This window comes from Drosophila tropicalis, unplaced genomic scaffold (assembly GCF_018151085.1).
Source record: "Drosophila tropicalis isolate 14030-0801.00 unplaced genomic scaffold, ASM1815108v1 contig_878, whole genome shotgun sequence".
NCBI lineage: Eukaryota > Metazoa > Arthropoda > Insecta > Diptera > Drosophilidae > Drosophila > Drosophila tropicalis.
Genome location: NW_027173374.1, coordinates 13,457,158 through 13,477,396, shown reverse-complemented (window position 1 = coordinate 13,477,396; position 20,239 = coordinate 13,457,158). Strand labels below are relative to the sequence as shown.

At 38.7% G+C, this 20,239-nt stretch overlaps 3 protein-coding genes across 7 annotated transcripts; 1 reads left to right on the top strand and 2 right to left on the bottom strand.

The window, feature by feature from the left end:
• Positions 1 to 294: 294 nt before the first annotated feature.
• Positions 295 to 5,694, bottom strand: LOC137584820 (putative fatty acyl-CoA reductase CG5065). 2 transcript variants are annotated; one of them, XM_068300386.1, is made up of 6 exons: positions 5,559 to 5,694; positions 3,142 to 3,374; positions 1,559 to 1,953; positions 1,385 to 1,494; positions 831 to 1,278; positions 295 to 758 (listed from the first exon to the last, which is right to left on the bottom strand). In XM_068300386.1, the coding sequence occupies exons 2-6, from the start codon at positions 3,361 to 3,363 to the stop codon at positions 338 to 340; spliced, it is 1,596 nt and encodes a 531-aa protein (XP_068156487.1). In that variant the 5' UTR covers positions 3,364 to 3,374; positions 5,559 to 5,694; the 3' UTR covers positions 295 to 337. The 2 variants fall into 2 exon arrangements, with proteins under 2 accessions (XP_068156487.1, XP_068156488.1); XM_068300387.1 differs by lacking the exon at positions 5,559 to 5,694 and adding an exon at positions 5,245 to 5,532.
• Positions 5,695 to 8,704: 3,010 nt separating this feature from the next.
• Positions 8,705 to 15,061, bottom strand: GluProRS (Glutamyl-prolyl-tRNA synthetase). The gene is made up of 6 exons (XM_068301232.1): positions 14,905 to 15,061; positions 13,772 to 14,707; positions 13,539 to 13,710; positions 12,412 to 13,477; positions 9,985 to 11,823; positions 8,705 to 9,917 (listed from the first exon to the last, which is right to left on the bottom strand). The coding sequence occupies exons 1-6, from the start codon at positions 14,945 to 14,947 to the stop codon at positions 8,829 to 8,831; spliced, it is 5,145 nt and encodes a 1,714-aa protein (XP_068157333.1). The 5' UTR covers positions 14,948 to 15,061; the 3' UTR covers positions 8,705 to 8,828.
• Positions 15,062 to 15,351: 290 nt separating this feature from the next.
• Positions 15,352 to 19,849, top strand: AP-1sigma (AP-1 complex subunit sigma-2). Of its 4 annotated transcripts, none has more exons than XM_068300832.1 (5): positions 15,352 to 15,500; positions 15,719 to 15,897; positions 15,958 to 16,066; positions 16,136 to 16,273; positions 19,257 to 19,849. In XM_068300832.1, the coding sequence occupies exons 1-5, from the start codon at positions 15,498 to 15,500 to the stop codon at positions 19,299 to 19,301; spliced, it is 474 nt and encodes a 157-aa protein (XP_068156933.1). In that variant the 5' UTR covers positions 15,352 to 15,497; the 3' UTR covers positions 19,302 to 19,849. The 4 variants fall into 4 exon arrangements, with proteins under 4 accessions (XP_068156933.1, XP_068156936.1, XP_068156934.1 ...); XM_068300835.1 differs by lacking the exon at positions 19,257 to 19,849 and adding an exon at positions 17,404 to 18,745; XM_068300833.1 differs by lacking the exon at positions 19,257 to 19,849 and adding an exon at positions 17,921 to 18,734.
• Positions 19,850 to 20,239: the final 390 nt, after the last annotated feature.

Here is a 20,239-nt window from a genome sequence, read left to right as displayed (position 1 = left end):
CTCTGAACATATTTACTAATTCGTTTTCATAATTAAGAAGTCTAATAGAAATTAAAAAGTAACAGTCACAGTTTGCGATTTCACTAACTTGTGCTGGTGGTTCCTTAGCAAAAGCTTCGCAGTGCTACTTCTTTTAGGGTGACCACATTTCCTTTGAGTAACCGAAATTTGAACATGTTTTCAAGGCGATAGTTTGGATATACTGGCAAAGTAAATACCAACTACCCATACGACTTGCCAAAATAAATAGTTCCTGTTCCAGGTGATTCCATTGGCAACTCTTAAGTGTTTATATATTTAATGAAATTTATTTATATAGACGAAAAAAAGCGAAAACTTATGCATGTAATGTGGTAGTATTTTGCTCGTTGTAAATATTATGCAGAGACGAACGTATGAAGGCATCACTTCTCTCCAAAAATCCATCCAAATGGGTCCACAACAACCAAAATGTGAGAGCGATGAACAAAATCTTGCTGACACAATCCAGGATATAGAGACGACGCAGGACTTTTCGCGCATGGGGCAGAGTATCATCACTCTCGCCCAGAATGTAGGTACGCATGCCCACAATGTAATTGCTGATGTAGGTCTCCCAGTTCACCTGGCCCACCGAGGTATCGAACAAGTCCTGATCTGTGGCATTTAGCTTGCTGCTCATCTCCTGAAAACGTTCATTTCTAAAATCCCAGTCTTTTGTTGTGTAATATTGCAGTAACTTTAATCCCACGGACACTTTACGCTGGACATTCACCAAGCTGAAATGAAATTCAAATTTGGTTATTGATATTTTGGTTGTAAGATTAAGATCAGATTCTCCTGACACTTACAAGGGCTTCTGTCCAAATATGAAGAGCCAAAAATCAATAAAATATGCAGGCAGATAGTGGAAAAATATAACGCAGAACATGTGATGGAAATAATTCTTTTTGATCGAGCCACCCGGATACCAGAGGGCAAAACTAAGCGGTGTCTTGTAGAAGAACCGTCGTCCCGTCTCAATGCTTTCGCCCCAAGACATTAGCGCCTTGCTCGAGATGCATAGATTGCAGAAATCAACTTGATTTTGACCTTTCGACTCCATAGTGGCCTTGCCCCGATGATACCCACACACAATCATGCCATTAATGGCTTTATCAACTGGTATAACTGTGGAGGCGTAGTCCGGATTGCAATGCATGGAACGAATTACACCGCGGGCGGCACCGATCATTAGGCCTGTTGGTCCATTGACGCCCTCAATCCATCCTGGCAATGGTTCTTGTATGGCAGCCGTTACTGCAAAAAGGCATTAAACGTTAGAGGTTTGAGGGGTGTAACCAAGTAATTAACAAGGTGGCACACTCCATGTACGTATGCATGTATGTATGGAGTTGCAACTTACCAATCGAGGGCCTTGTGACGATTATGGGTAGCTTGTTGTTGTATCTGCAAATTAGATCTTCGGACAGTGCCTTGCTGTAAGCGTACGTGTTGGGCAAACCGTTTAGTAATCTGCAAATGGAACGCAGTTTAAAACTAAAATCTAAACTTAAATTTGCCAATTGCCTGATCTTACTTGGGTGTTATTTCCGCCAGAGCGGCATCATCCAAAGTCTCTACCATCTCAATGATCGAAAAGGGATTCTGTGGCGCCGGATAGGCACGCTCTTCGAGCACACTCTCATTGCATTGGCAATACGATGTGGAGACATGGACAAGGGCCTGCAGATTGCTCATTTTCTCAGCCAGACGCAATACTTTAAGAGTGCCCACCACATTCATCATAACCATGGGACGCAGTGGCTGGTCAAAGCGAACATTGGCCGCACAGTGAAATACAACCTCCACATTCGAAGCAAGTGTGTTGATGTCATTGTGGCTCAGGCCAAGGTCTGGCTCCAGCAAATCGCCCTTTACTACTCGCACCTTGTCCACGATGTCGGGATTCTTCTCCAGCAGTTTGTTAAAGATCTGCAAAATGAATTTTTCATCATTAATTAAGTTTGCCGTAGGCAAATTGCCGTTGCCATTGCAGTTGCAGTTGCGGTTGCAGTTGAAGATTTCATGGCTTAGAAAACACAGACTTTATTTTGGACAACATTTTTTTGTTCAACGTCATATCAGCAATTCATTCATAGTCATTGTAGATTTGGACTTTTGTCTATCCCTCTCTCTTTCCGTCTATGTCTCGCTTCAGTCTAAATCCATCTCTGTCTAACATTTCTGCCTCATTTGACCAATTACGCTTACCTTGACTTATAAATAAATGCTTAAGTTTGAGTGTAAATTTAAGTGTTTCGGAATGTTGTACCACACTTTGTGTAAGTGTGATGGCAATATTTGTAATTTACGGTAGTTTAAGTATAACGGTTTGCCCTCCAAATACATATATTCATTCAACTGTCGGACACATTAGGTTGAAGGCAACAAATGACTTCAAATATGATAGACTAAATGAAATTGTACGAAATCAACTAAATGTGATATTTTGTACTCTTAAACATTTTCATTTTAAACGAAATTTTTAAAAGAAAACTTAAGCTCAAGCTATCAAACATCAAAAGGGCTTCCCCACTTTTATTTTATTGTATTTTGAGTTAGTTAAGTGACCTAAGACAAGTCCTAGTAAACTACAAGAGATGTTTTCTTATAACGAATTTTGATATATTGTATCGCCTTCAATCAAAAACATCGCAGTTTGTATATGTACATATATTTTTGGTAAACTTTCCATAGATTAATTTGAGTAAAACAAAAAAACCCATAGAATTTGTTTTTTCTTCCTAACTGCGGTCCCTTATTATTACCTACATATATGTACATATATATGTACATATATATGTACATATGTATATTTGTTTAATTTGATTATCACTCATTAATTATATAGCATGCTATAATTACACGATCTAAGCTATGACACATCTAATAAACCCATCTCTTTGTTATACCATACAATTGCAAGAGATTCAAGTGAAAAATTACGCATACGTCACGTTGTATCGATTAAAAATAAAATTATAAATAATAATGTAAACAAAGAGCCAATAATGTTCTGTTCCCGTCCCATAAATCAATCAAATCGCCGATCGTCAATGTCACTCCAATTTTTATGATCGTTCTGTTGAATTAAATTCACCATTTAAGCTCAATACTTACTACACACTTGAAATACTGCTCCTTCCTCACACTAGGATGGACCCCCTTTTTGGTACGGATCAATAGATAGATGACATTCAGATCGCCACAACTGCGTAAGAGTTTCTCGACAAGAACTTTGCCCATAAATCCAGTGGCTCCAGTGATCAATATTGTTTTGTTGGCATAGAATTTAGCAATTTCAGATTCCACGCAATCAGCATCGCTTCTTAGTATCTCCATTTTGTGTACAGCTGCAAAATGGGCAGGTGATTAACAAGACTTGTTATGAATTGTCATTACAAAGTGTTAGTATTAAAGTTAGCATTTCAAGATCAAGATTCGGTCGATCCCGTCGCATATTTATGGCGTTTGTTTGTCTAACCTACTGGCGGCAACGATATTCTTTTTCAATGTCAGTTAAGCTTGTTGCGTAATGCTAAAAAACAGTAGCAGCAGCAGCAGCAGTAGCAGTAGCAGGCAGAAACAACTAAACGATGTTTGGATTGACCAAGCCAAAGTGTAATTACCGTGGCCAATTGGGATCTCTCTGTGTTATTTTGTCTTCAGACTGGACTGCTTTTTTCTCATTTGTTTGTTTGTTTGTTTGAGTGCCACTTGAAGTATTGTTTCCCAGACCCACAGAGTCGCTAACTCCCGCCTATCAACACAATTTAGGTTTTAGTTAGTGGTTTATGTTGGCATAAATAAACAGCGACAAGTTTAAAGACCTGTTAACACCATCAACGAATGACTGCGGCAATCTTTGTTTATTTTTCTTGGTATAATGGCTTTTTTAATGATTATTATTATTAATAATATTAACATCTTGGGCAATCAAAAGTGTGGGTGCCAGTTACACACACACGCACGCAGACAGACACACAGAGATAAGTGGTTCGTACCTTTAATTGGTATTAATCTTTAGCCCTTGCCTCACTTTGTTTTTTTTACTGTGTTACCAATTAAAGTGGTAATAAGGTTTTGAATGTTTTTCTTTTGCGGAAGATGGCTAAGAGTTTTCCACATTGTTTCCTACATAATTCGAGGATGTAGTTGGACTCGGTAAGCATTCAAAATATTGTTTAAAACCACCAACAAAATATCATAAAGTCAAAGGTTGTTTATGCCTCCTAAAGCGAAAAGGTTATATTGAAGTTTCTTTTCAAATTATTATGTTTCTATTGTTGCGATGGTTACAGCAATTATCTTGCAGTGTTTTGTAATGTATAAGGAAGTAACTTTGTAGCAGAAAGTTACACCCACTAAAAATTTAAGTATAGTTTATGGAATGAAAACAGTTTTAAGACTTTAACTTTTCTAAAAAGAGTCTCTTGCGTTTTGAAGAAAATGAAATTCAATCAATCAAAATGAATAATTGTATTACAACAAAAGTTCAATTTCAATTAAAATTATTTCAATAAAAATCGATGAAAATAAATGCTCAATTATTAATTTTGCCTTTAACGCTTGTTTCATAGAGTATTCTAGATCCCTTTCTTATTAGAATGGGAAGTAATTCTTGAGGAATACTTTCTCATAATAGTCCTTTCTTCTATTTAATAGTAAATTGAAAGTAAAAAAGTGAAAAAAAAATCCTCATTAAATTAACGACATAAAAGTCTTTTGCATTATAATAATAGCCAGGAGAGCAAGAGCTTATTTATCAAATGTAGGAAAAGGACAACTGATCTCTTAAAAACGGCAACAACAAGCGCCGAAACCTTTCAGCAATCCAAGTGAATAAAAATGTTGCTCTAAATATAACTTTAGTTTTATCAGTCCACAAATGGGAATTTAAAATAGATGAGAATAACAAAGAAATGAAAAATACACACACACACACAAACAAAAGAGACAGCACATTTTTTAGTTATTTTTTTTTCCATTGCAAAACAAAAGACTCAGGCGACAAACTTGACTGCCTGTGGCTGCTTCCCGTGCTTAACTTATTCTTATTGTTCGGTTTTTTGTTGGAAGTAGTGCGCTCTGGTATTTCCAATTTTTTTTCCTCAAAAATTCCACACAATGAACACATCTCACGCCTCCTTTCATTTAACTGGACAGACATACAATTTGATTTTCACGTAAGTCAACATGCAACACGCAAATTGAGATATTTACACAGTTTTTTTCTTTCGGTTGTCTTTCCTACTTTTGTTGCTGTTGTTGTAGTATTTTTGCAATTGTTTTCGCTATGCCCCTTGTAGCATTAGCTTTAATATTGCCTTCGCATTTGTAAATTTTAAAATCAAACACTAAAAACGCTCACATATGAGTTCAATGCAATTGTTTGCCCGCAACAAAAGAAAACATGGAGACAAATGAACACTGGGCAGGATAGGACTTCGGTATCGGTATTGGTTATAGGTATAGGTATAGATATTTGATATATTTGGTCAACGTATTAACAGCGATGAAACGCAACGAAAACTCACTTCCTCACACTTGGTTTCTTGTTTATAAATGTTTTTTCACTTCTTTATTTTATCTTTCTTTTTTTGCACTTTTGTTTTTTTTTTTTTTTTGTCAGAAAATTTTAAAATCTCGAATTGAATCAGTTGAATAGTCAGCGGCAACTGAATTGAAAGCGGGCAATTGGCTTGAAGTTATACTCGACGTAAAGGAAACTGAACGTCGGCGTCGCCGTGGTCGTCGTCGCCGTCGATACAAGCGCATTAAGGCAGCGCTGCCGCTGCTTGCGTCTAGTTAAGCGACGGCGGACAGGTGGGTATGGTGGGTATGACTTTCCGGGTAGTTTCCAAAAACCACCGTAAAGGCAAACGTGAGTAAATGTGGAGACTTTAAGTATTGTAATTTCATTGAAATTAAACCCAATTAAACGGCACTTAATGATGCCTCACTTACTAGCTTGGGCAAGGGCATCAACAAGAGCAGCAGCAGAAGCAGCAGCAGCAGAGAAGAAAAACCGGCCACTTAGCCCAATAAGAAAAAATCCCAATCCCAGAAAAAGGACAGACGAACAGAAACCGCTGACAACTGCAACAACAACAACAACAACAACATGCCAACAGTCTTGGCCAGCATCAAGACACAAGGCCAGCAAGTTGATGGAGACTCTTTTGTAAGGTGGCCCTAAAAAATTGCATGTCATCCATGAAACAGAAACAGATGCATACTGACACTTATGCACTTTAGGCACACACACTCTCACACACTCACACACACACACACAGACATGCAAACTGGGTATGCAATTTTGGTTGTTTTTTGTTAATTTTGGAACCTGATCTGACTGAGCTACTAGTCACTCTCGATAATAACAAAGAAACAAGTTATCCCGTCGGATTGGTTTTCTGCTTGGTTAGTTAGTTAGCCTAGCTGTGGTAACAGGCTAGCTGGAATTAGCTCTCTTGCATGTGATCAGCTCACAGGATCGTACCACAGATTTCGCAACCGCAAAGCAAAAACGTTAAACGACCTTGAAATCTTGATGTTGATTCAGTCACATCTCCGTTTCAGCTTCGTCATCTAGAGACTTTCCTTTTGATGACATAATTTGTTGATTTTCATTTTGTATAGTTTTGTGTATACATAGCTCCAATTTATAGTTTCACTCTAATTAGTTCTATAAACTAAGGAAACTAAACGTAGCATTAGTTCCTCCCATGGTGCGTCTAAACTTGTCACCAGCCCGCAAATTACTAAACTCGAATTCCGTTCTTTCCGTTGCTCTAAATCAATACGGAACAGAAAACTAAATTTAGCAAATCAAAAAACAAATGTAATTTCCCTGTGGTGGGACTAATGAGTGATTTAGCAATTAAAAACAGGTTCACTCTAAAGCTCAAATATTCCATCATTATTTTCCATTATGCAATATTTCGAAAATTGATTACACGAGTTTGGCCAAAGTTGTTCACTTTTTTTTTGCCAATTTCTGTGGAGAAAATGAAAACTCGCCGACGGGGTTCAAATGTCTTGCATTAGCTCTATATATCAAATAATAATTCGAAAAGTCTTTGACTTTAGTTTAAAAAGCAAGGCAAGAATCGGGCTAAGTAAACGGATTTGGTTTCATGCCAAGTAAATAACTCATAATTAGTAGGCAATGTTTACTAACAAGAAAACACATTCGAATCTAATCGTCTCAGCACTCATATTATGGCTAATGCATTTCTGGTATTTAAATATTATCAATTTACTGCCCGATGCTATTTTTGCTGCTTTTACACAAATGGATATATGTACGTATACGCAATATTTAACCAAACCCAGGAACCGTTTTCACAAATCGGTGTGTCTGTGTGTGTGTGTGTAGGCTCTGATCATAGACAACTTTGTTGCATTAACTAAATACTAGATATCGGATTAATCAATATACTTACTTGCCCACTAGATTTTAAATTGTGTGACAATTATATTAGTTAGTTTAATAATTGTTTAGGAAAGTTGTTATTTAATTGCAGTTCCAATTTAAGCAGTAATTGACTTGAGAACCAACGAGAAAATGCAACCAATATGTATTATACATAAATCAATTTCATTATTAAGTAAAATCAATTCACCGGCACGAGCATTCTTATTATAATACATATGCCAACGACCAGAGAAGGAGATATCATTGTTAAACAAAACCGGCATAAAAGTTCAATGCATATTGTTTAAATTTATTTCGTTTGTTGGACAAGATGTATTAAAACATTTCAAAACAAATACCTGTTCTTGATCATCTTCCATCCCCATCCGCATCCCCATCGATATCTCAAACCAAAACCAAAACCATGTGTCAAACCTATAGGTATTTATTTCTATGCAATTCTTAATGCTTTTTAAATTCCGAACAATCAAGTTAAACTGGATCATTCAGTTTTTGTTCTGAAAAATTATTTGTGTCAGCTGCTTAAAGTACCTATTAACATTACTGCTATATTAATGCGATTTTTAACCTTAAGAGGTCTTCCACGAGCTTCCAATTACATAATCATTTAGAGGGGATAGGAAATTTTTCATTAATTTGAGTTGTAATATTTGCTCTTCCTGATATTAAGTCAATGGTGAAGAGAATGTTCAATCTATCCATAAAATTTAGGATTAACCATTTCAAATCAAACTTAGAGAAAAGAAAATTAAGCAAAGTTTGTTATTAATTTAAATTAAAGAAAATTAATATTAAGATTTACAAGAAAATTGAAAGATATTGAATCCTACTATAGCTAAAGCAAGTGGCATATTTAGCTCTTATTTTTGCTTGGGGAAAATGGTCATTGGAGGAGGACAAACAAGCATTTGTGGAAAATCGGTAACGAAGTTTCACCAGGTGTAATCTATAGACTTAACCCTTGGGTCTTTTACAAACATCATTAAAGTTAATTAAATACACTTAGGATCAAAGCTCGCAAATGCCAATTAACGTTCGCCACCGTCTTACGACTACACACGTTTTACACACAATTAACTATTTCTTAAGCACACTTACGATTTGTTTTCACTTTAGTTGGTCACAGTTTGACATATAAACAATGGATTATGGCACTCGGCCTTTTTTAACAAACTTAGTCGCGTTAACACAAAATGGTCTTCTCTTAGCCTTTTGATTTCATAGAAATAAAACTCTTTCCAGTTGTTAGAGTATTAATATTTTGATAGTACATTTATTGAACAAGAAATCAATTAAGTTTACGCAAAAGAGTTTGAAAAAAATGTAGAGCAGATTTTACAGAAAAAACTATGGGTCAAGTGATGGCTTAGTAACTGCGACCGAATAGCGTATAGAACTTCGGTTTATTTGTGCAATTGGGATTTATGCACTTATCGTTGTCAGCAATGGTTGCTGGCTGATCGAAAGGTATACACAAACTCTTTGCACCCATCGATGGAGCTCCAGGCTCAGCATCGTCGCCACGGGCACTATTCTCCTTGATTTGATCCTCGCATGGCGTCTCACCGCAGAATGGTGCTAAAAGGACATTTTTCTGCTCAAGGAAATCACAGAATTCGGTCCAACTCTTTACGATCTTGGTGTGAGTGGTGAAATCATTCTGAGCTTTGGCGTACATGCTCTCGTGAATTGTCTCGAGTAGGGCGGGAATCTTCTTCTCCACGTCGGCGAGAGGAATTGTCAATTTCTCGCCCGTGTCACGTCGCACAGCAACAATTTGTTTAGCCTTCAGATCCTTGGGACCCACTTCGATGCGAATGGGCACACCTTTAAGTTCCCAGTGGTTGAATTTCCAACCAGGTGAGTAATTGTCACGGTAATCGCCTTCGCAGCGGACATCGGCGCCAATCAAGCGCTGTTCCAACTGCTTGCAGGCCCCTAGCAGTTCGGCACGTTCTTCATCCTTAGTGTTCACAGTGATGCCGCAAGGCACCACAATTGCCTGTATACACGCGACATGTGGCGGTAAAACTAGACCTTGGTTGTCGGCATGCACCATGATCATGACGCCAATGGTTCGTGTTGTAATACCCCAAGAGTTCTGATAGACAAATTTCTTCTGTTGCGTCTCGGGATCTTCGTAGACAATTTCGAACATCTTTGAGAAGTTTTGTCCCAAATGATGACTGGTAGCTCCCTGAATGGCACGGCCTGAGGCCGAGATGAAGGCCTCCACCGTGGTAGTATAGTCTCCACCTGCGAATTTCTCCTTCTCGGTTTTGCGACCCTTCATCACAGGAATGGCCAGCAGATGCGTGTAGATCAACGCATACAAATCAAGGATTTCCAACACTTCCTTGTCGGCCTCATCCTTGCTGGCGTAAGCCGTATGTCCCTCTTGCCAGAGGAATTCACGAGTGCGCAGGAAAGGCTGAGGATGCTTAAATTCCCAACGCTACAAATGAAAAAGAAATGTGGTCGGTAAATAAAAGCAATTCTGATATATTTTGATTCTTACTTACCACAACATTGTTCCACTGGTTTAGCTTTATGGGCAAGTCTCTGTAGGATTGAATCCACTTGGCGTAGGCGGGATACATTACAGTTTCGGAGGTGGGACGCACAGCAATGGGCTCGGCCAAATCTGATTCACCTGATTTGGTGACCCAAGCAACTTCTGGGGCAAAGTCAGCAATATGCGTTTTTTCCCTTTCGAGGACGGCCTTCGAGACAAAGATGGGGAAGTAGCACTCCTTGACGCCGCGACGTGTGATTTCCGCATCGAACCAGTTCTTGATGGCCTTCCAGATGGCGAATGACCAATGCCGCAGGATGTAACAGCCAGACACATCGTAGTATTCAATCATTTCGCCCTTGGTGATGACTTGAGAATACCAGTCGGGCAAGTTTTCCTCCTTGGTGGCCTCAAGACCCAAGCGAGTTTGTTTCTTTGGACCACCAGCAGCGGCATCGGCAGAAGGTTCTTTTTTGACTGGCTTTGCTGGTTTTGGTTGGGGTTCCTTGGCGGGTTTCTTGGTTGCACCACCACCACCACCGCGTCCGGCTACAGGGAAGTCGGTCCCGGTGACATCCTTGTACTTAGCCTTAAGGGCCAACAATTTGCTAACCTCTGCATCAATTACCTCCTTGGGAGCCTTATTGGTTTTGGCTGCACGCACCTTTTCTCCTTGTTCGTTAATCTCTTGTGTAATTTGCTCCTTGGCTGGTGATGCCATTTTCGTTGGGCTTGCTTCCTTTTTGACAACTACTGCTTCGGTTTTGACTTCCGCCTGGGCGTTTGGTGTCCAATCTTTGCCGCTCAGCTTCTTGTATTCTGCCTTAAGGGACAGTAGCGCTTGCACTTCAGGATCTATCACGCCTTTAGTTGCCTTTTCCGATTTAAGTTTGCGTATCTTATCACCTTGAGTTTGAATTTTACCCAAGACACCGGGAATGCCGCTAGGAGATTCTTCTTTGGTAAGATCAATGGAAGCCACTGGCGTTTGAACGGGAGCTACAGTGCCGGGTTTCCACTCCTGACCAGTCAGAGATTTGTAGTCGGTTTTCAAAGCCAACAAAACCTTGACTTCTGCCTCTACTAGAGATTTCTCTGACTTGGCGGTCTTTAGTTCGCGTATCTTATCGCCTTGCTTTGTGATCTTTTCCAGCAGAACTGCAACGGCACCAGGGGATGGTGGTTCCGGTGACTTTTCCTTCTTAACAACTATTGAAGGAGCTGCTGCTGTGGTTCCTGGTTTCCAATCGTTGCCAGTAAGCTGCTTGTAGTCCGCCTTTAGGCCAAGGAGTGCTTTAACTGCTCCGTCGATGGTGGATTTGTCGGCCTTGGCTGCTTTCAGTTCACGTACCTTATCGCCCTGAGCCGCAATTTGTGTCAATACTTTTGACACTGAATCGTTTCCCGCAGGTTGAGCTGGAGCAGCAGCAGCAGCGGCTGGTGGAACGCAATCCGGTTTCCACTCTTGTCCCGTCTGCGCTTTATACTGGGCTTTCAATTCCAATAGCAATTTGACAGCAGCATCGATATCGGGCTTGGCCGCCTTCTTTGCCTTTAGATCGCGTACCAGGTCACCTTGTTTCACAATGCTGGCATTAATTGATGTAGCGTCATTGGCAGCTGCAGCAGTTGGGGCTGATGCAACAGGTGTTTGTCCTGGTTTCCAATCCTTGCCACTTGCAGCTTTGTAATCTGCTTTGAGACTCAGCAGTTTCTTAACCTCTGCATCAATTTGATCTTTACCAGCTTTCTTGGATTTCAATTCACGCACAAGATCGCCTTGTTGGCCAATCAATTTATCCAAATCGGCAGTTTTATCTGAGCTGGCAGTTTTCTTGTTGGTGGCCTAAAAGTAGAAGAAAAGAAATGTTAGTTTAATGCAATTAATCACAGGCAATGTCAACACTTTTAGCTTTCATACACTTTTGAATACGTCAGCAATCAGTTGAAAGCATGCATTAATGCGTCTTCTTCTTCCTTTTGTTTTCGTATCAAATCGTGGCAATGCTATGAAGGTAACACCGGCTCTTAGGTAGGTTTGCAGACAACTGGTTTTGCCCACCATCAACGTTACTTTATTGGAGGATGGTTATAGAGAGAGAGTTGCCCAATGTGAAGGGTGAGAGAGAGAGAGAGAGAGAGAGAGTAACCCAAAGTGGGGCCGAGAGATAGCCAGTGAGAGAGCCAATGAGTAAGAGAGAAATGGGGAGAAAGCTGACTGTTAAAAGAGAGTGATCACCTCTGATTAAAAATCGATTTTTTGAAAATTTGATATGATTCTATATCGATTCACAATCAATTTCTCACAGGTTTTGTGTTTATAGGTATGGAAATTGGAAACTAAGGGAAATGAGTAATTTTACAACCTTTAGACAAGCCTTAATTCTAGCTATCGAACACAATATTTGGAAATTTAGGTTTGGGCAGTACTTACAGTTGTCTTGGCATCAGCATTAGCATTGATTTTCAAGCCAGATGTTGGAACATCCTTTGTATGGCCATCGGGAATGGAGAATAAGATGATGGGTGAAACGACATTTGTGTATGGACTGGGTGGAGCGTAAGCATTGTCCACCTTGAAGAAGCCACGACGTTGTAGTTGAATAATATCACCCTTTTTGCACTTCTTCAGTTCGGGATCACCCAACATGGCGACTTCGTCGCGTGTTTTGTGACCAATGTACTGCTTAAAGTCCTCATCTTTGCCCAACACAGCTTTGCTAATGATGTTATCAAAGTAAACGCAAAAAGTGGGTGGATACGCATTAACATCGTCTTCCACTGCCAACCAAGTCAGCTTAAGTGTTTTCTTAAAGTCTTTGTTATCCAAATTGAGCTTGGCATCGACCGAGGTGATTTCTCCAGCGGAATTCTTGTGTACCTTCTTGATGAGTAGATTGCCCCAATTGATGAAGGTAGCATTTTCGCCTTCTTTGAGAGCCTCCGCATCCACATAATCAATATAGATGCGTGGGCCAAGAGAAACTGTCTTCTTGCCCAGCGATTCATCCTTGGGATGCACTGGTACTTGGACCTTTTCCACCTTGGCCCCGTCCACATTTACAATGATGCGTTTCTCCTTTTCCAAAGCTGTATACCGGGGAGCAATGGGATCAATCACCTTCTTGTTAAATGCCCAGATCTTGTCCCAGTTCATGAAAACTACAGATTTACTGCTGCCCTGGGCAATAATAAATTCCCTGAGACCTTCCACTGTCATGCCGCGACGAATGATACCACGCACCGTGGGAAAACGGGGATCATCCCAGCCATCAACCAAACCAGAGTCTACAAACCAGGTAAGTTTTCGTTTGGAGAGCACAGTATTGGTCATATTAAGACGACTGTACTCCCAGATATAGGGTTTGCGCAATTTCAGAGCATCAATAAACCAATAAAACTGATCATCGCGATCGTGGTATTCCATGGTGCGCAGTGTATGAGTAACATTTTCGATGGCATCCACAATGGGACACGCAAAATCGTATGTAGGATAAACCCTTGAAAGGAAAAAGCCAACTTGTTAGCAACAATCCAAAGTAATCGACGTATTGGGCTTACTTGTATTTCGTTCCTGTGCGGGGATGGGGCTCATTTTTGCAGCGGTAAATCGTGGGATCACGCAGACAGCCATTGGGTGAGGACATATCGATTTTAGCTCGTACACAGCACTTTTGTCCAACATCTGAGCCATTTACCATCTCCTGCCACAGTGCGAGATTCTTGTCGATAGCTGAAATAATTAATGAATCATAAGATTAATGTGTAAACGATCCTGTGAAAGCTTATCTTACAATTTGAACGATTTGCGGATTCGACGCGCTGCTCGCGTTCAGCTTTCATTTGTTCTGGGGGTGTGTCGTCTACATAGGCCTTGCTTTCCTTTATCAGTTGGACGCAGTAGTCCAACATCAAATCGAAGTAGTTGGAGGTGTGTGTGAAGAGGTCTGGTTTTATTTGCAATTGCTCGAGATCACCGAGAATAACATTTTCGAATTCCACGGTCTCCTTGGCTGGATTTGTGTCATCGAAGCGCATAATAAGTTTGCCTTGGAAGGCAAGGGCATAGTACTGATTCAGTAGAGCCGCCTTGGCGTGACCAATATGCAGATAGCCCGAAGCTTCTGGTGGGAAACGGACCACCACTTTGCCCATCTCAGCACCTGGCAATTCGACAAATTTGCCCTCTTGTTTTCTTTCGCCGGCCTTGGCTGGAGGTGTTTGCTCTTTGGTAGCAGGTGAACTACGTTTCACACGTTTCGATGAAACCTTAGCTTCCTCGGGTAGGGATTGCAGAACCTTCTGGATCAGTGGCTGGGCAGTGATTAGATCATACCAGCGCTGTACATGCTGAGGAATACCCTTAGCCGAGAGGAACTCGTAACGAGAGTGCATTTCGTTAAACAGAGCAAAATCGGCAATAGTCAACTTGTTAGCCACCAAGTAGGTGACCGGGGCAATTGACTTATCAAGGAACGAGAGAGCCCAGGAAATGTCATCTTCGCATGTCAACGAAAACGATAGCCAATGATCGATCTGTGTCCGTTCGATGGCCGTTTCACCATAAAGCTTATAAGCTGGAGCTGCACGAGCTAAAGCACGGAGCACATCGTTGTTGGAGTGACACACCAGGACACGGTTATCCGGAAATTGCACCGATGTCTCCTCTTTGCTCCACACAATTTCCACGGGCACCGTGTCATTGATGAGATGCGCCGTTGCCAAGCCACCTATAATTGAAGGAATTAGCAATTAATCTCACACGATTCGCTTTATCTGATGCAATCGTCATCATGTTTTGTGATAAATTTATCAATTGTGCACCATAAATAGATTGGTCGGCGGATCCGATATAACCTCACAATAGATGCACAAGGCAACCACAAAGTAGTTGACCCATTTCAAGTCGGCTATTGGATAAACTCACTTATGGGCGGATTGTTGACATTGGCTTTTAATTTAATCGACATTATTGTCGCCTCTTCTTTGGGTAAATTTAAATTCGTGTGATGAAATCTGCGGCTTTAAACTGCACGAGTACGGCACCAGCTGCTAACGTATACACTGTCTGTTAGTGATGGGCAATGGCCAAGCACGAAAGTAACGAGTCATTCAAAACACTAAGAAATCAACAGTTAATTTTATGTTTCTTTATTTCTGAACTTTAAAAAACGTTTGTCTGTACTTATTTAATTTGTTTCTTCTAGCTTATTGCCAAAATATCTATAAATAAAATTGATAATTTTGTTTAGTTAGAGTATGTGTAAGTTCGCCATGAACCACAAAATGTTGCTGCCAGGGCTACGTAAGAATATGTTGCCACACCGCCGTTTTTCTGTTAACGCCAATGCAATTTATCGCTATTCACCTTGTTGGCTCGACGTTAGCGTAGATTGTGAATGGCATAAGTTTTGGGAGCAGTGTTTAGCTCTGTTGTTGCGTGAAAAAATAAATAATTGCTCTTATTTGTGCAATTTGCATATGTAAAAGCAGTTAAAACGCATATTTAAAACATTCAAGATGGTAAGATAGCTTAGTGCAGGACAGTTGATGTGTTTACTTAACGACAAACGCGAAATAAAGTCTTTGAAATTGAGTGTTAATGATGCGGTGGCCCATAGTGATGCTCACTGCGTGGTGACTGTGACACCTGCTCCCGGTTATTCCACCATCACAGTTAACCACGATGAGTCACGAAGAAAATGTGTGTAATGTCAAATTAATGAAATTTCGATTTGCAGATGCTTTTCATGCTGCTATTCAGCCGACAGGGAAAACTGCGATTGCAGAAATGGTATATGGCCTATCCCGATAAGGTGAAGAAGAAGATTACTAGAGAATTGGTCACCACGATATTGGCACGAAAGCCAAAAATGTGTTCCTTTCTGGAGTGGAAGGACTGTAAAATCGTCTATAAGCGGTACAACTGACCAATCTCTTTAAAGTTGGACATAATTTAGTTCGTTTGTTTGTTTTGCAGTTATGCCAGTTTGTATTTCTGTTGCGCCATCGAGCAGAATGACAACGAGTTGCTTACTTTGGAAATTATCCATCGATATGTCGAATTGCTGGACAAATATTTTGGCAGTGTAAGTCGGAATACAAATTGTTTGTTTGTAACAACAAGTTAATTGCCATTTATCTAATTGCTTTCAAAGGTCTGCGAGTTGGATATTATATTCAATTTCGAGAAAGCCTATTTCATATTGGATGAGCTGCTGATTGGTGGCGAAATTCAAGAGACATCCAAGAAAAATGTACTTAAAGCGATTGCCTCACAGGATCTGCTACAAGAGGTCAGTACACCCGAGACATATGATCTATAATCAATACGTGTAACGGTTGTGCCGGATATACATCTTGTTAAATTGTTTCTTAATGACTTTTTTTTTGTGATCTGCATATTTATTCTATTCGCTGGTTTTTAGAATATTTTAATTTATTTTTTTGGTTTTATCTCGTTAGTGTTTGTTGATGCAATAACTATTTTAATGTCATTTTAAACTTTTGTGCAATGGAGTCAACAAAATTATCAATCAAAAAACCATTATCTCATGCATATATCACGGTATACGTTTCAAATCGTCTGTACTTAATTTGTTTTCCGTTGTAACTTTTATCTTCTTTTCTCTATTTTTTATTTGTGCAATCAACACTAATCAAATCTTTTTCTTAATACTTTTTACACCTATATAATAACCATTGAAAGCAAGAAGAGTTCTTTTACTCCTTGCAATAGCTTTTAAATCAAAAAAAATAATTTATGTATAATTGTGTCTCATCGTCCTTGGGAATTATGAAATGTTTCTTTCTATAATTAAGTTGAAAATTATGTTATATGTGAAAAGAGGAATTATGTTAATTTTGTTATTTACCTACTTGTCATTGCATGCCACATGCGCGCGCCTCAATTTAAGTTCCGAAACTTGCCTACAAAGTCAAAACTAATCAAACAACCGATATCTCTATCTAAACCACCAATTGTGAGAGTTTAACAAAAACATATACCCCCTATATATTGTTTTTAGTTTTAACTACAGTATTGAACTTGCCATAAATGTATACAAATGAAGTGTTTCCAACTATATAATTTTTTTTTATTCCGTCCCAATATCTAATCGAGTGTTGCCATTGGAAAATGTAGTCAATGTAGTTTAATATAGTAAATATCCTTAGCTAATCATGGTATATATTTTTAATTGCTTTGCATGATCTTTGTAGTTGTCTTTGTTTTGATTTTCCTTTAATGCGCTTTTCCCTACTAACTAGACAAAATATTTGTCTATATCTATATATGAACCATATAAACGTGTAACCATAAAAACCCTTTTTCTTGTTATTATAAACGCTTTCCCTATCCGCCACTGCATAATTCGATGTTAACACAACCACCACCAACCACAATCAACAACAACAACAATAACAGGACTTCAATGAGTATCTGAACTAACCAATAATAAAAAAACAAACAAAAAATCCCCGCTCAAACCAAAAACCAATTACCAAATCATGTAAAGAGAATTCCTCCCCTCCATAAAAATAACCCAGCTTAATCATAGACGAGCAGAGAGAAAGAATTTTAGTGGAGAATTGCTTTTTGTTATATCCTTGTGTGTGTGGGGCGAACTGTTTTAGTTTTACAAAAGTCGGACAAGTTCCTCAAAGCTGTACATACATTGCCAAGTTTGTCTAATCCAATTGCAGGTGGATTTGCGCCACCGTATGCAACAATTCAAGCGTGTACATACATTTTGCATTCAGTGTTACTCACAGTCACATCAAAAAAAAAAAAAAAAAAAAATCACCTACAAAAAACACACACATACAATTTAATGATATTTTAACGCACTAAAAACACTACAAACACACACTTTTCTATCTACATCTACTATTTCCTCTATCTCTACCTACTCTTATTGTTCTTATTCTTATCTGTACTCCAGGATGAAGCTGTTGAGGGCACTTTAAGAGACATTGGACTACTCTAAAGAGAAATTCTGTAGACATTATGTTGTAGTTGATATTACACCCAAGCAAAGACACCCAACACTACGCACAACAAACACCACAAACAAACACACACGCATAGCTAAAAAACCTGTTACCAACACCGACTCCACCACCACCACCAACACCTATACCTAAACCTACACCTACAATATTTTTACACTGACCAACACTGAGCAGCTCGGCAAATGTGTGTGTGCGGGTGTTGTAAAGCACTGAAAAGAAACGCAAAAGTGGCTCCTAAATCAAAAACAAAAAAAAAAAGCAAAGAACCAACAGATCTTCCATAGCGAGGCTAAAACCCTATGCAATAACTAATTTCATTTTCTCATACATATATATTCAGATATACATATGTATATATCTATTATATATTAATTTATACTTTGCATCCTCGGCACGGTTTTTCATTTTTGTTTAAGTTATTTTTGAAATTCCATTGCAAAGCAAAGTTCATGCAAATCGCTAATACCCTGACATTTCTTTTCATACTATGTAGAACAGATCCTTTTCATTGAGTTAACTTTATATATATATCTATATTCTATATGAATCATTCCAAGACCATCAAATGAAAAAGCAATGCAGTTAAAAATTGGGCAATAATTATTTTTAGAAGGGATATAAATGCAATATTACAATTATAGTAACAAAAGTAAAAGAAAAACACAAAAAAACAAAGTAAGCTTTAATATTGAATGAATATGGAAAACAATGTAATAACCAATTTAGTAAACTAGTAAAAAAAAACAATCGATAAACTATAGTTTATCTACAAAATTATAGATATATTTGTATTTGTATGTACCTATATATATATATGTATATGTATGTGTGTTGTACATTTTAGCCAAATTTCTGTGTTTTGTAATCCAAACAAAAGAATAAAAACCAAGTATTTCTCAAACAACTTGTTTCTAAATCTTACTCGTAATATTATAAATGTATCGAATAGAAAATAAGTTTTAATGGTAAGGTGTACGTGATATATCTGTTGTATTATTTCCTTTTTTGGTTCCATATAACTGTTGTATGATTTGCTCTGATTTCGCTTTGCTCTCTCTCTCTCTCCACACTTTCTCTCTGCCTAACTGTCGCTCTCTCTCTCTCTCTCTGTCTCTTATTCTGGCTGTCCAATTGGTCGCTGTTTAGTTAAGCATAATGATTATACTATCTTGTAATGATTATTTTTCTCCCTGATTGTTTGTCTGTGTGACTTAATTTGAGTGCGAGTCTCTTGATTTTATTTAAGTAAGTTTTCTCATTTTACAGGACGAAACACCGCAAAGTTTTTTTGACGATCATGGCCTTGGTTAGATTGGCGTTCCCAATTTGATTCACACTATATAGAATATAAGTCGCCTTAAATGTGTATGTGCGTGTAACCGAAAAAAGTATATCATTTAATTCATTTATTATTTACCTATATATACAATACGAAAAAAAAAAATCAACCTAAAAATGGCAAATGCAATTTGCAACAAATTATTTTACTCCAATATCATACATACATTCTTACCTGTCAAAGGATATATACATATATAAGGACGAGATTGTTCTTGTTCATTCCAATACTTGATTCCGGTGAAATTGTCTTAAAAATGTTAGTCGATTAATAAACGACAAATGGAACAAATTGGAATTCGGCGGAATCAATCCCGTTAGAGATAAGCTTTCAAATAATGGTGTGCTCAACTCTAGTATTCTAAGTTCAAATTGCTCGAAAAATGACATATTTTATAGTAATTCATACCCCCAAAAAACTGGCTTTAATATTTTTTCCTATAACTTATTTGTAATCCAATCCAAAAAATAAAAGGAAACAAAACAACAATTTAATAAACTAACAGTTGTAATTGTAAAAATTTCTAAATGGTACGTTTCTTCTAGAAATCTGGTCGCACTGCTCCTTAAAATTATGGGTCGCGGGGAGGTGCAACTTGAAACGAGTTGGCCTGCCGGTTAAATCCCCCCAACAAATTGTTGATTTCATTCTTATATGGGGCGGGAGAGTAAAATAGAGCGAGTACCCAACGCGCAAAAGCGCTAGCATCCTGGAGAGAGAGAGAGAGTGAGCGAGCCAGCCAGCCAGCAAACGAACGAACAAACAAAAGAGAGAGCGGACACGCGCGAGAGAGACAGTTGAGCTCCCCAATATTTTCCCACTATTTTGTTGCTGCTTGCTGCGGACTAACTAAACTAACTAAGGACAGAAGAAGACTTTTCACACAAAATTCAACACGACGAGCGCAAAG